The sequence below is a fragment of the Castor canadensis genome, chromosome 4, assembly GCF_047511655.1.
Source record: "Castor canadensis chromosome 4, mCasCan1.hap1v2, whole genome shotgun sequence".
Taxonomy (NCBI): Eukaryota; Metazoa; Chordata; class Mammalia; order Rodentia; family Castoridae; genus Castor; species Castor canadensis.
The window spans coordinates 66,736,271-66,752,094 of NC_133389.1; the positions used below are offsets into that span (position 1 = coordinate 66,736,271).

Genomic DNA, 15,824 nt, shown 5'->3' on the forward strand with positions numbered 1-15,824 from the left:
TTTGTGATGGGTTTTTTAAACTACTTCCCTGGGCTGGCTTCAAACTGTGATCCTCCTGATCTCTGCCTCCTGAGTAGCTAGGATCACAGGCGTAAGCCACCGGTGCCTGGCCTTTTCTTTTAATGGTAAGTAGGTAACCAGTAACTAAGAGATTACTTTTTTCAGTTAAGACAAAACAAAACCAAAAAAACCCAAAAGACTAAAATATAACTAGCCTTTTGTTAGATGAAAAACTGGTTTTTAATACAATCATCTTCAATTTCACAATAAAACCATCTCACAGGGAGTGATATGTTGCCATTTGAACATGCTCTAATTCCTTTCTCTTTTATTGATTAGCTTTATTTTCTAATAGATGATTAAGTCTTCACTTAGAACTCATCAACTTTCAATTTTTGAAGATTAAAGATCTACTAGAAACATTTATTTAGGACGACAGTTCTGGAAGCAGAACATCCTGAGTAACATAAATCAGATGTGTGAGGCTGTCACAGAGCTGGCCCAGTATTTATGACTGGGCAGTGAGTGGTGGTCTGGCAACCAGACTCTAGATGACAAATAACAAAGCAAGTTGTGATGGCTGAGGGATGTGATTTTAAAGCAGACAGTCTCCCCCTCATGGTTAGACCATGCACTGTACAGAAAAGCTAAGAAAAAAGCTAGGAAAGACACATTTCATAGTGGATGACAGAATCATCCCCACAGCTACCTCAGATGCTCTGAAGAAATCTGAAGTGCAATTAGTATCACTGAATTATCTTGGGTCTGCTTTTATAGTAATAGAACTTGCTTACCAAAGAAGGTAAGGAAAAATAAAAGGAACAAAAGAATTCTTAACAGCCTCCCAAAGAATCTCATTTTCAATTTTAAAACCAGAAGAAACTATTACTCATGTCTTATATTCCACAACACTGAATCACAAAAATCCTCAGATGCTCAAGAAAATAAAACAACACTTAATATCCAAAAAGCCATGCATTAAGTAGCAGTACTGAATGCCTATAAGAATTTTTATTAAAAATGGTACACAACTTTATTTTCTGTCAAAAAACTAAGGGCACTTTTGAAGACTTCTATAAATATTAAACATGTTCAAAAAATGTCTTTAATAAAGAACTAATTCCATACAGTGCATATATAAGGATCTCCTGGAAGGAAAGGTAAATTCTTAAATAAAATGAAGCACGATGGAGAAAGACATAATGAAGAGAGAAACAGAACAGCATTGATTATACAAAATAAAGAAAACCTATCCTTTTAGAACTTATGTAAAGAAAGAAAACACCCTGTATATTCTAAGAATAATAGTCTCCACCCCACCATCTTGGGGCAGACACTTTTCATTTAGCAGTGATCAGCCTCTCCCATGGAGTAAGCTCCATGTACACAACTACAATATTTTATTAATGCCTTTCAAACCACTGAATATAATCAAACACTAAAACGCAGCAGATTTTGGAAAGTGCAATTCTAAACTCATTAGGAGAGTTGACTAGGTAGTAAAGTCACCCACATCATCTCCATGATGCTCAGGCCCCTGAGAACTGCTGGTGCCCATGCTCTCCAGCAGGGTGACCAACATGACTTAAGAGTAAGAACTGTATCTAACAAGAAAGATGCACATAGAAGTATTACATTCTACAACACTGGGAAATGAGGCTGGGCCCTCAGCCTCACTTCTGATAGGAACAAAAGACATTCCTGTGACATTTATCAGAGTAAGTAATCACAAAGCCTATGTCTGTAATTGCTTCACTTTTGTGTTTACAGAAGATAGCAGGCTTTGGCAAAAAGTATCTTATGAATTTGCCCCAAAAACCATATACCCAGCAAAATAAATATCTGTGTACATTTATAAAGGTACTAACATGTAAGTATTGAACTCCTGGTGTTGCCAAATTTCTGAAACCTGGTACTTTCTTTCTGGGCTCTCCAGCACATGCAGATGCTTTGAGCACAGTGATGAGGACTGCAGCTTTGAGATGAGACACATCAACCTGGGTTTCAGGTCAGTTCCAACTCTTACTAGTGGAAGTAATTTCACTTCACGTGGCCTAAGCTCATTCATAAGTAGGAAGAACCACACTATCTACACTTCACTTGGACACTGTGAGGATTAAATGAGATGACAGTTAAAAAGTGAGCAAAATGTTCACTTTTTTGATATGCAACAAGCAAATGTTAGCTATTCTTACTAAAAATGTGAAAAACAGCTACAAAGAATAGTTACTCTCCATCAATGAACCACATTCAGGAAAAGATTTAAGGCTATCATTAGTATATAGTTAAAAATATTACTACTGCGATAAAACACAGAAAGCGGTCAATAAGCAAAAACTTACTTTATGGCTGCATAGTAAAATGTTCCAAACCAAACACCAGAAGTTACTAGATGCACAGGAATCAAAACTTTCCCATACTGTCTAAATGTTTTCTTAAATCGCTGATAAAGGCTCATAGATTTGTCTTGTAAAGGATCAGGTTCTTCCTTTTTTTCAGAAGGAGTTCCTTGGGATGTAGCACTGGATGATAAAACCCTCTTGGATAAAGCATCCTGCTCCCATGGTTTGTGGCGAAGGACCCCTGGCTGGGCTGGCTGAGCATCCAATGGCTTCCATTCCTTTGCAAGGCACTGGGAAGCAGGTAAGTGCAGCCATTGCTTTTGAGAGCACGGTACCCAAACCACTTTGGATTCAGCACTATACAGAAGTAATGATCCCTGTAGGTTCTGACGGTGTCCAAAGAGACCAGCTTTCTGTGGCTCCAAGCATGTCCTGTGTGCCAGCCGAGACATAGACCGTGGTACATTCCATTGCATCTTGAAGGATGGTGATGGATTTCAGCTTCTATGACTAGATTTTAAAAAATTGGTTGATTACATATACATTTGCATTTTAAACCAATCCACTTAAAATTAATCATTTAACAACCATTAGAAAGTAAAAGGACTCTTTACCCAATCCACAGGAATTTAGGTTAAGGTACACAATTATAAGTCACTGCGATTTTAAATTACATTATAAGTAAAAAAGGGATATTTGTAGGGTCTATATTATTATGCAAAGAGGTAGTGTAGCCCACACCTGCGTCCAGGTGTCGTGGGATGTAATTCCATGCAAGTCCCTGTCAGACTGCAAGCCCAATCCACTATAAGATGAGGACAGGGTTGTAACAGAATCATATGAAACTTCTGAGGTCAAGTGCTGTGTAAACTGATGAATATCACCAAGTTAATATCACAAGTATGATTACCTGGTGAATATTTAATATCAGCGCCATCTGTTCTACCAGGCCTGGATAGTAAGTTACATAAAACTGTAAATCATGTTTTTGGAAGGTTATTTTATCTTCTTCTCCCCTGCCCCAATATCGAAAGGAGAGAAAGAAATGTACAGTGATATGTGGCTTGACATCAATGTAGAATTAAGAATGACAAGATCCTTGGGAGGCTGAGGCAGCCCAGAAGGATTGCCAGCTGGAGACCAAAGTGGGCTGCATAGGGGAGACTGTTTCAAAAAACAAAACAAAAACTGCAAAACAAGAAAGCCAAGACAAATTAGACTTTTCTGGATAGCAAAAACTTTTTTTTTCCAGAAAGATAGTAACATATAATTTCAAAAGAATATGGACTTTGGAATAAGACAAACCCAACTGAGTTATCAGTACTTTGAGCAAATTACTTAGACTCTTTAGATGCGTGTTTCCAACTGGTAGATGGAATTACAGGAGCCATTACTACACAGTAAATCGGCCCCTGCTGCCAACCTCCAACCCCACCCCATCCCAACTATTTTACTACTTCCAATATGTTGAAAACACATGATCTTATTTTTTAATAAGATTTGAATTAGCACTCCAATAAATACAGATGCCTCACTTTACACAAAGATTCAGATCCTGGGTGCACACTTGATTGGGAAAGCAAAAACTATTATATTAAAAATCTTCATTAATGAATTCTCCAGTTATAACATTAATCCCCTGTATTTCCTCCCTAATTAATAATTAACATTGGCTCCTATGACTCTCCAAATAATCCAACACAGCAAATGAGTTGCTAAGTGAAAACCACAGATGTAAAAGAGGTTCTTGGGAAGCCTTCAAAAGTTATACTGAGCATGACTATAACCCCACCACTCAGAAGGCTCAGGCAGGAAGATGTAAGTTTGAGGCCCACCTGGCTACATAGTAAGACCCTATCTCAAAAAACAAAAAGCAATGCTGGAGATTTCTACTATCATATAATGAAAAGCAAAGTCAGTAACAAATAAGAATCTAGAGTATCAGACCAGTTAACAACCAAGCAGAAAAGCAAAGGGATAGTATAACAAGAGTGAGTTAAATACAAAAGAACCAAGAAAGTCACAAAGAAAAATTAGGCTCTGAATTATTTTTTCAAAAGTAACCCTCTCATATTTGTTGAGAACATTGAACATGAGTAAAGGCTGATTGTACTCTCCAACAACCTGTTTCTGCACTTACAAATCTACACTATGCCTATGCCAAAAGGGAAGAACACTGACTGCTTATTTATTCTAAGAATTAGCTTGGATGGAATTACTACCTAAAATTTGTCAAGTGTAAAGTGGTTTCATTTAACAAAACTCCTTCCAAATGTTTTAGTATGAATTTCTGGTTGGCTTTCCTATAAGAGGTCTTTGTTCAGTACTGCTGTCTTCCAGTAAGTCCTGGCTATGGCATTAGCACAGGTGTTTTCTAAACCCAGAGAGCTTTTTTCTTTTAAGTCTGCTTTTTTTACAGGACAGTATTCTAGGAACAGAAATTCCCAGAAGTCTAACTCTCAGATAACAAGATTATGTTTTGTGTGAGTATATAAAACAAAGAAAAAGGTTTTTTAAAAAGCCTTCTTCCAAGTTTCCAGATTCCACCCTTACCTCTGGTTTCCCCAACCGTGCATTCCTTTCCAATTTTTCAATAAATAACAATTCACTCTAAGGTGTGGAATTTTAGTACATTCACAGCTATGTAACCTTCACATTGATGTTTAGAACAATTTCATCACTCAAAAAGGAAACCCCACACCCATTACCAGTCACTTACCATTCCCTGACTCCTTATCCCAGGTAATCACTAATCTATCTTCCATTTGTTTCTGTTTATTCTACACATCTTGTGTAAAAGAAACCATAAAATGTGGTCTTCACTGGCTAGCTTCTTTCCCTTAGTGTATTATTTTCAAAATTCACCCCTATTTACCTTTGTTCCCTTATAGACCTCCAGCTCAGTGAATTCAAAACCTGACATTAGAATATCATGGGAAGAGGAAGAGGCAGGAGTGGGTGCCAGAATGGCATTAATATACAGATTTCTGGGTGTTTAGATTTAATAAAAGTTGAAATAAAGTACTGATACTCAGGGAAGCTCGGGTGGTGAGGGTCCTTGGTCCACTCTTAGATGGAAATCAAAGGCGGACTTGAGCAGCTAAGATCAAAAAGGTTTTATTTACAGAGAAGAGAAAGGAAAGGCTGCATGGGATCATGCAGCAGGACTTGGGAACTGGTGGTTCCCTGGGTCAGGTTGAAAACTGGGTTTTATAGCTTTTTTTTTTTTTTATTGCCCAAGGGTGGAGATTTTGGCAAACGGATGTCTAAAGAGAAGTGTCTCTCTCCTTGGTGTGAACAGATGTTCCTTGGGAAGGAGAAGGGGCGTTTTTCGCCCCCTGGCTAATTGACACCTTTTGGGAATACATGGACCTCCTGTAGTCTACCCTTCAGTATCAAAAAAAAAAAAAAAAAACTACTATATCAACCAGCTAATGAAAAGCCATATGAACTGATGGAGTCAAAACATTTGACAAAAATGAATATTCTTTACTGATAAAAAAAAAAAAACAAACAAAAATCCCCTCAAAACAAAAAGAAACTAAAAAATTAGGAGGGGAAACTTCTTCAATCTAAAGAACATACATAGCAAAATACTACTAGACTCCTATGAATGGTGAGAAGCTGGACATTTCCCCAAGACTGGGAATGAAGCAAGCATCACCTCTCACCACCCTGTTCAGCCTCACCACTTTAAGTTCTAGCTGACACAATAAGGCAAGAAAAAAATTTAAAAGTATTCAACTGAAAGACTGCCCCTTTTCAAATGCCAATATGAATCCCAGTTGTGACCAGCTGTCAATCAGGGTTGCTACACACCCCCTACCTCCAGTTTGATAATTTGCCAGATGGCTCACAAACTCAGGGAAATATACTTATGGGGTCATTATAAAGGATACAGATGGCTAGATGAAGAGGTCCAGGGTCCAAGGCAGGCACTTCTGTTCCCCTGCAGCTGGGGGCATCTGATACTTTCTCCAACTAGGAAGTTTATCAAATCCCTTACTCAAAAGCTTTCACAGACCTTAACCTCCTGCCCCACTCCAACCTTTTCCTGAGATTTGCAGGTGGAGCTGAAACTTCCAATCCTCTAATAACCTCTTTGTAGCCATCTTACCTATTCTGAAGCTATCTCGGGACCCCTACTCCTAAGTCACCTGATTAGCATAAAATCAGGTGTGCTCTGGAGGACTTGATATTAGTACTCAAAAGACACTTTTGTAACTGAGGAAACACCAAGGATTTTAGAAAAAGTTCTGTACAAAAACCAAATGTCCCATCAGAAGATGCTATCATCTTTAATATTTAGGAAATTATAAGCAATTTAGGGTCTCTGTGTTAGGAACCTAAAAGATAAAAAAAAAATAGTTCTCGATACTCAGGTTCTACCACAGATGGGAATTATTCAGAAAAAAACAAAAGTCGCATGTGTACCAAACATTTAAGAGATTTTTTAAAAAATCCTTCCAAACATTTCCTAAATAATATAGTGTAACTATTTACATGACATTTATATTACATTAGGCATTATAAATAACCTAGTGATCTAAAGTATATACATGGGAGGGCATGTGAAGGTCATAAGTAAATATCATTTCATAGAATGGATGCAAGCATCCACAGATTTGGGTATCTCCAGGGGAACAATCTCCAATGGGTACCAAAGGATAACTGTATTTCTTATTATAGTAATATACTGTATCATTTCAACATATACTATTGTAATAAAGAACTACAGTTAGTTTAAAAAAAAAGGTGTAAAAAGATGGCTGCCAGGGTTTCTGGGTAGGGAAGGATGAATAGGTGGTTCATTTTTAAGGTGGACATTTTCATTTTAAATAGGACATTTTTAAGGTAGTATCTACCGTATATACTATAGTAGTGGATACATGTTGCTATTCATTTGCCAAAACAAATAGAATGTTCAACACAGAGTGAACCCTAATGTAAAGAGTGGAATTTAGTTAATAATGTATCAATACTGATTCATACTGTAACAAAGGTACCTCGCTGAGCTGTGGGGTTAAAAAGGTAGGTATGTGGGAACTTTAATATCAGCTCAGAGTTTCTGTAAACCTAAAACTTCTCTTAAAAAAATTTTAACTGTGTTCTTGCCAAATACAACTGATATTATAAAATCTTACCCTGATGCACAGTATGAGGAACGGGTAAAGATAAAACTTACCAGGTTGAGACACAAGAAAAAAGGATTTCTTTCTTTCAGTTGTACAAGCTCTCTCAATGTCATCAATTAGAAGGTAATCAAAATTTTCTTCTTTTATCAGATTAAGAATATCCTAAAATTTATTCCTTTCAATTTCTTTTTTAATCACCTGTGACACCTGTTTTAATCACCTATGAAAGTCGTATCTGGCTTGCTGCCTAGAGAAAGGTATCCAGTTTGTCATAGTAATTTCTGTACTCCTAGTCCGCTGCACTTGAATGTATGTGATGACTTCAATTTAACATTCTACTGTACAACCCATCACCTTTAAAGCTTTCTAAAACCAGACTATACCACATAAATGAGCTGTGTTAAGGACCAAGCCATTGTTAAAAACTTAATCTTCAAAAAAAGTAAAATTATGCTCCCTAGGAATTCCTATGGCATTTCATTAAATTCATTGATTTGCAGAGCAATCTTAAAGCTGGACCACTTTTTTAAAAAATCAACAATTTTTCAAAAATTATTAATAGATTATATTCACTCACACAGGATGTTTATCTCTTTACCTCTTTTCAGAGGATCAATGTTCCTAATGATAGGCAGCAACTAGACTAAGCCATGGCTGATGGCCACAAGAGGAACAAAGAAAGAAAAATCATTGTAGTTAAATTTCCCAACTCCACAGATGATCTGTCTCTGTTAAGATTTAGTAACCATAGGCCAGGGGATATCACAGGATGTTCTGAAGTCAGCCACTCACCTAAAGCTTAATCCTTTCTTTACTCAAAGAGTAATCCACACTCTAAACATCAGTTAGGCCTGGGGCTTCGAGTTTACACAGGTAATCTCTTTAACAAGCCAGAGACCCAGGCCCAGGAACCCATCCCAGGGGCCAAACAGACCTGGGGCTAAGAGTGCCACAATAAATATTCCAACTCCAACTCCAGACTCATTCTTCTTACTCTAGAAGCAAACTACTTTCAGTCTATTGAAAGAGTATTCCTTTTCTAATAAAGTTTACTATTACTTTTACTATATTTTTACATCTTGGTTGACTTCTTCTGTTGTTGGATGCAAGAACTGAGGTATTTACCAGAGCTAAAGCTTTCTGGCAACATTTTTTGATGCAGTGACCCAGATATCACGTCTTGACTTGGATCCAATTAATCTATTCCTGCAAGATGTAAAAATTGTCTTTACTGCCTCTCTCCACAGGTTGAGGACATGCCTATTCTCTCTCCTCTGCCAGCACCTTTCTATTTGGATTCTGACTGCTTTCCCTTCCTCACCCAATGTTATCTTCAGGCAGCTTAGGGTTTCTTCCACATGCCCTTGTGCCATTACCACCAGGTAACTAAGTTCCAGCTGCTTTCTTTTCCTACCAGGTACTCACCCGACTCTCTAACCTACTTTTTCCGAACTTCAGGCCTGTTTTCCTATATGGATGCCATCCTCTGTCTGCACCCACTGTTCCAATCTTTTGGACTGGGTCTCTCCTTTTTGGACTATTGCCTGAAGAAAACCTTATTTCAAATTAGGCATTTCCTTTGTTGTTAGGCTACTGCCAAATCTTTTCAAGGCTTCCCTTTGTGCTGTCTAGAATGGCCCAGGCCAGAAGAAATAGACAAAGCAGGACTGTTCCCTGGGACAGATCAAGAGCCTGATGGAGCTGACAAAAGGTCTCACCAACTCCAATCAAGGGTGCCAAAAACATTTGGAAAGGGCTTCAAGGTGCCTTCACCTGCCAATCCGACCCAGGTCTGAGCATCCCAGAATCCAGAAAGGCTGACTCATGGCAGGCCAAGAGCAGGTGAGTGCAGATATTCCTAAAGACCTGACCCTCCCAGGCATGGGTGCAGGGTGGCCCCATACCCACTCATAGTTCATTCAGAGGCCAGGTGGCAGGAAAAACATCAAGGGACACTTTTCCTTTTCCTTGTCTATGTTCCAAACTCCATATTGTTGTAATAAAAAATCCCTGGGATTCTGTTGACCATCCGACCCTGAAGACTGGCTCCTCTGAGATGCTCAATTTAAAAATAAACACAGATAAAATAATCTACAGCATAATTTCCTGCCCCTACCCTTTCTGGAAGTTGGTGAGTAAGACTAAAGTTCCAACACTCAAGTCCTCTAATAACCCGGTTTTTTTCTTCCTTCCCTTCCCTTCCTCCTTCCCTTCCCCCTTCCCTTCCCCTCCCTTCCCTTCCCCTCCTTTCTTTCTTTTATTCATATGTGCATATGATGTTTGGGTCATTTCTCCCCCATTCCCCCCGCCCCTTCCCCTTCCCCCCATCTCTTCCCTCTGCTCTCCTATCTCCTCACTTCTGAGCAGAAACTGTTTTGCCCTTATCTCTAATTTTGTTGAAGAGAAAGTATAAACATTAATAAGGAGGACCAAGGGTTTTTGCTAGTTGAGATAAGGATAGCTATACAGGGAGGTGATGCGCATTGATTTCTTATACATGTGTGTTACATTCTACATTGATTCTTCTCGAACTAACCTTTTCTCTAATTCCTGGTCCCCTTCTCCCATTGGCCTCAGTTGCTTTAAAGTTTCTGCATTAGTTCCTCTGCATTGAGGACATCAAATGCTTTCTTGTTTTTTGGGTGTCTTACCTATCCTCATACCTCCCTTGTGTGCTCTCACTTTATCATGTGATCAAAGTCCAATTCCCTTGTTGTGTTTGCCCTTGATCTAAAGTCTCATATGAGAGAGAACATACGATTTTTGGTCTTCTGGGCCCAGCTAACCTCGCTCAGGATGATGTTCTCCAGTTCCATCCATTTACTTGCGAATGATAACATTTCATTCTTCTTCATGGCTGCATAAAATTCTATTGTGTATAAATACCACATTTTCTTAATCCATTCGTCAGTAGTGGGGCATCTTGGTTGTTTCCATAACTTGGCTCTTGTGAATAGTGCTGCAATAAACATGGGTGTGCAGGTGCCTCAGGAGTAACCTGTGTCACAGTCTTTTGGGTATATCCCCAAGAGTGGTATTGCTGGGTCATATGGTAGATCTATGTTTAGATTTTTAAGAAGCCTCCAAATTTTTTTCCAGAGTGGTTGTACTAGTTTGCATTCCCACCAACAGTGTAAGAGGGTTCCTTTTTCCCCACATCCTCACCAACACCTGTTGTTCGTGGTGTTTCTAATGATGGCTATTCCAACAGGGGTGAGATAGAATCTTAGTGTGGTTTTGATTTGCATTTCCTTTATGGCTAGAGATGGTGAGCATTTTTTCATGTGGTTTTTGGCCATTTGAATTTCTTCTTTTGAGAAAGTTCTGTTTAGTTCACTTGCCCATTTCTTTATTGGTTCATTAATTCTGGGAGAGTTTAGTTTTTGGAGTTCCCTATATATTCTGGTTATCAGACCTTTGTCTGATGTGTAGCTGGCAAATATTTTCTCCCACTCTGTGGGTGGTCTCTTCAGTTTAGAAAGCATTAATTTTGTGAGCAGAAGCTTTTTATTTTTATGAAGTCCCATTTGTCTATATTTTCTATTAGTTGCTGAGCTGCTTGGGTTCCACTGAGGAAGTCCTTGCCTATACCTATTACTTCCAAAGTATTTCCTGCTCTTTCCTGTACCAACTTCAGGGTTTGGGGTCTGATATTAACGTCCTTGATCCATTTTGAGTTTATACTAGTACAGGGTGATAAACATGGATCTAGTTTCAGTTTTTTTGCAGACTGCTAACCAGTTTTCCCAACAGTTTTTGTTGAAGAGGCTATCTTTTTTCCATCTTATATTTTTAGCACCTTTGTCAAAAATAAGTTGGGTATAGTCGTGTGGCTTCATATCCGGGTCCTATATTCTGTTTCACTGGTCTTCATGTCTATTTTTGTGCCAGTACCATGCTGTTTTTATTGCTATTGCCTTGTAATATAGTTTGAAGTTGGCTATTTTGATACCTCCAGCATTGTTCTTTTTGCTGAGTATTGCCTTGGCTATTGGTGGTCTCTTTTGTTTCCAAATGAATTTTAGGGTAGATTTTTCAATCTCTTTGATGAATGACATTGGGATTTTGATGGGAATTGCATTAAACATGTAGATTTTTTTTTGATAGTATAGCCATTTTTACTATGCTGATTCTACCAATCCATGAGCATGGGAGATCTCTCCACCTTCAAGAGTCTTCCTCAATCTCTTTCTTCAGAAGTTTATAGTTTTCCTTGTAGAGGTCATTCACATCCTTTGTTAAGTTTATTCCTAGGTATTTGATTTTTTTTGAGGCTATTGTAAATGGTATTGTTTTCATGCATTCTTTCTCACTTTGTTCATTATTAGTGTACAGAAATGCTAATGATTTTTCTATGTTGATTTTATATCCTACTACCTTGCTTTAGTTGTTGATGTTGTCTAGGAGTTTTTGGGTAGTGTTTTTTGGGTTTTTGAGGTATAGGATCATATCATCTGCAAATAGAGATATTTTGACAGTTTCTTTACCCATTTGTATTCCTTTTATTCCTTCTTCTTGCCTAATTGCTCTGGCTAGGAATTCCAGTACTATGTTGAATAGGAGTGGGGATAGTGGGCATCCTTATCTCATTCCTGATTTTAGAGGGAATGTTTTCAGTTTTTCACCATTAAGTATAATGTTGGCTGTAGGTTTGTCGTATATAGCTTTTATAATGTTGAGGTACTCTCCTTCTATTCCTAGTTTTCTTAGAGCTTTTATCATGAAATGGTGTTGGATCTTATCAAAGGCTTTTTCTGCATCTATTGGGATGACCAAGTTAACCTGGTCTTTCTTTTTTTTTTCTAATTTTTATTGTTTTATTATTCGTATGTGCATACAATGCTTCAGTCATTTCTCCCCCCCACCCCCACCCCCTCCCTTACCACCCACTCTGCCCCCTCCCTCTCCCCCCCCACCCCTTCGATGCCTGGCAGAAACTATTTTGCCCTTATCTCTAATTTTGTTGAAGAGAGAGTATAAGCAATAATAGGAAGGAAGGGGTTTTGCTAGTTGAGATAAGGATAGCTATACAGGGAGTTGACTCACATTAATTTCCTGTGCATGTGTGTTACCTTGTAGGTTAATTCTTTTTGATCTAACCTTTTCTCTAGTACCTGGTCCCCTTCTCCTATTGGCCTCAGTTGCTTTTAAGGTATCTGCTTTAGTTTCTCTGCGTTGAGGGCAACAAATGCTAGCTAATTTTTTAGGTGTCTTACCTATCCTCACACCTCCCTTGTGTGCTCTTGCTTTTATCATGAGCTCAAAGTCCAATCCCCTTGTTGTGTTTGCCCTTGATCTAATGTCCACATATGAGGAAAAAATACGATTTTTGGTCTTTTGGGCCAGGCTAACCTCATTCAGAATGATGTTCTCCAATTCCATCCATTTATAACCTGGTCTTTCTTAAGAGCAGCTCTTTCCAAGACTATCTAGATGTCCTCCTCTAACATTTTACTAGCAAAAACTCAGGTTTAAGGGACTCATTATGAATCACAAAAGGCAGTCAAGAAATTCCAATGGTCTTAGGAACTTTGTGACATGCACCAAATATAATTTCATATTATGCTAGACCTAGCTTCTTCAGCAATTCACTTCACTGGTCGTCTTACGTCATCTGATACTGCTCTACAACTGAAATACTATACAAGCAAATATTACTATCTCACTCGCTGCAGCTATTTCTCTTTCTAGTCTCTGCTTTCTTACTATAGCCTAGTTCTAGTCCTTGCCTGACCCTTTTCCCTGCTTCAAATCTAATGGAGCAGAATAGACAGACAAAGCAATAGGAAAGTTAAAAATAGTATTAAAAGGGCCAGACTCAGAAATTAGAATCAGAAAGTAAACTGAAAAAGCAGAGCAGCAAGCTTTAGAATGTTAGGTTTAAGAACAGGAGACATAAAGGGACTATATGCATTTGCCTCCTCCTTTGAAATGTGAAGAATCTACAAAGATTCTTGAATGGGTAGAGAGACAGACATTTAGAAGGCACATCTGGCATATGGAAGTCCTGAAACTCACCTATCATCCTTGAGTTTCAGATAGGCCTAAAGCACATCTACATGTTTTAGAATAAAAAACAGCACCTAGAACCATTTCTCTAATGAGACAATGGTTGCTAAACAACATGAATACTTGTATTCTCCCAGCCCAGAAAGTATAAAGACCCAAGATAAGAACCATCATTTGCAGTCTTTACTCCCATTTCTTGCATGGGGATAAGGAAATGTCTTTCCCTTTTTCCATTTCTCCCTATTTCATACTGTTGTGCTAAAACAAATCCTTGCTAAAACTTCTACCTTATGAGAGTCTCCTTTTTGTGAGATTCCTTAAAGTTCTTTTCATGTGTGGATCTGCAGTTCCTGTGATTTTGTGTGGAAACTGGGAAGCAGAAGGAACCTTCTCATTCCTCATCCTGTAACATCTACATAACCCTTGGTTTCACCTATGAGGTCCTTATCCAGCCTAGATTCTACCTTGCATTACTTGGATTACTACCATATCCTCCTGCAATACCAACCCAGAAAATCCAACCTTGGAGCCGTATCAACTGTTCTTCCACAACTATATCTCCATAGCTGAGCACTGCTAACAAAAACACACGAGTAAATTAGTGGCAGTATACATTGACAGCACATCATCCTATCTCTGAAAGGCTCTGTGAATGCTGTGTGATAGGCCAGGATGGTTTCTGATCAACGTTCTCTCACATGCTCCTTGAGACAAAGAACCAGCAAAAAATAGGCAGACTTGCACTCCATATAACAGGCAGGCAGCTGCACTTTTTGTGATCCAGCAGAAAAACAAGGATTTACAGGCAAACTGGTTGAGACCAGTAACCACCAAATTAGGCACAAATCTGACCTAGGACAAATTATATATTATAGTATATAATACATCAGCTAGTACAATTTCCACCTGGGGATAGGGAGCTATAATAGAAGTCACATGCACACTGGAAATTTCCTCCCTTCCCACAGGGGGAAAAAAGCATAAATATTCAAACCCTTACTCTTAAAATGCTATATCTATGGAGTAGTCTGCTATACTTCTTTCCTATAATAAACTTTTACTTTTTATTCACATCAGAACTGTCTGATTTCTATTCCGCAGGAGACAAAGGACCCACTCAGCCAGTGACACCCTCAGGGACTATTCTCCAACTTTTCCAATCTCATCAAGTGATTACACTTTATTTTCAGCTAATTATAAATACAACATATGTCAGATCATGACTCTCTCTGCAAACTCTCCAATTTATCTTGCTGAGTAAGAGCCTAAAAAACCCAAGTGGGCTCCATGACCAAGGACACAGTAACTCAAGTAATGTGAAGTTACAAGGAAATCATAGGCTTGGGGAGCCCTGTTAAAAGGAGCTGCCTGGGAGCTGTGGCTTTGCTTTAGAGAAGAAACTTGTATTCTGTCACCCAAACACAAGAGCCCAAGCTTATTGAAGGGGCATAGCCATGCAGCTGGCCTGCCACTGGCCCACAATGTCACAGGGACTTCAAGTCCAGGCTACATGACCCCTAGATGCCGCAAGCTCTGCTGCCACCACCACCAATGGCAGGTTACCTGGCCTACAATTAGCCTGATCCATTGCTGGAGTGGTGTTACAAGCTGGGCACCACACCCCCACTACTATGCGTACCACAAACCTCTAAAACCTCTAAACTACGAGTACCACCTCCTCTACATGGTTATCAGAGTCAGAAGGGTTCTCTGATCCCACCACCTCATATTTCATGGCCAAAGCCATGACTATAGCTGAAGGGGTATAGGGACTGTCTAAATGGGACCAAAGCCAGTGTAGCATACCAAATTAATACCTAAGACAAATCTGTAGAAGAAAGACATTTACTACAAAAGCCACCATATATAAAAGAGGTAGAAACAACTGATCCACCAAATGTACAAATCTCAGTATAAGGACACAAAAACTTTGAAAAAAAAGTTAGCGAAGGAAGTCAGCAATCTAGCAACAGATCCCAAAGAAAAGGATATGAAATATCTGATAAAAAAATTGAAAGAATGATTTTCAGGAGACTCAATGAGATTCAAGAGAATACAGAAAGACAATTCTATAAAATTAGGAGCATAATTTATGTAAGAATGAGAAATTCAGGACAAAGATAAAGAACATGAAACAGAATCAAACAAATAAAGAATTCAACAACTCAAAAAAGATACAATTGAAAGCTTTAAAAAAAAGACTGGATCAAGCAGAAGAAATAATATCTAAACATGAAGACAGGACTTTGTTTTGTTTTGGAAACAGGTTCCCACTATGTAGCCCAAGCTAGCTTGGAACTCATAATCCTCCTGCCTTAGCCTATGGGTGTTAAGATTA

General features: G+C 38.6%; 1 protein-coding gene across 2 annotated transcripts in view; it reads right to left on the reverse strand.

The window, feature by feature from the left end:
* Positions 1 to 15,824, reverse strand: part of Fam210a (family with sequence similarity 210 member A) — a 54,117-nt gene that overhangs the window by 6,772 nt on the left and 31,521 nt on the right. For both annotated transcript variants that reach the window (XM_074070398.1, XM_074070397.1), the window contains one exon: positions 2,343 to 2,852. In XM_074070398.1, coding sequence (XP_073926499.1) covers positions 2,343 to 2,818 — 476 coding nt within the window. In that variant the 5' untranslated portion in view covers positions 2,819 to 2,852. The remainder of the gene's footprint in view (positions 1 to 2,342; positions 2,853 to 15,824) is intronic.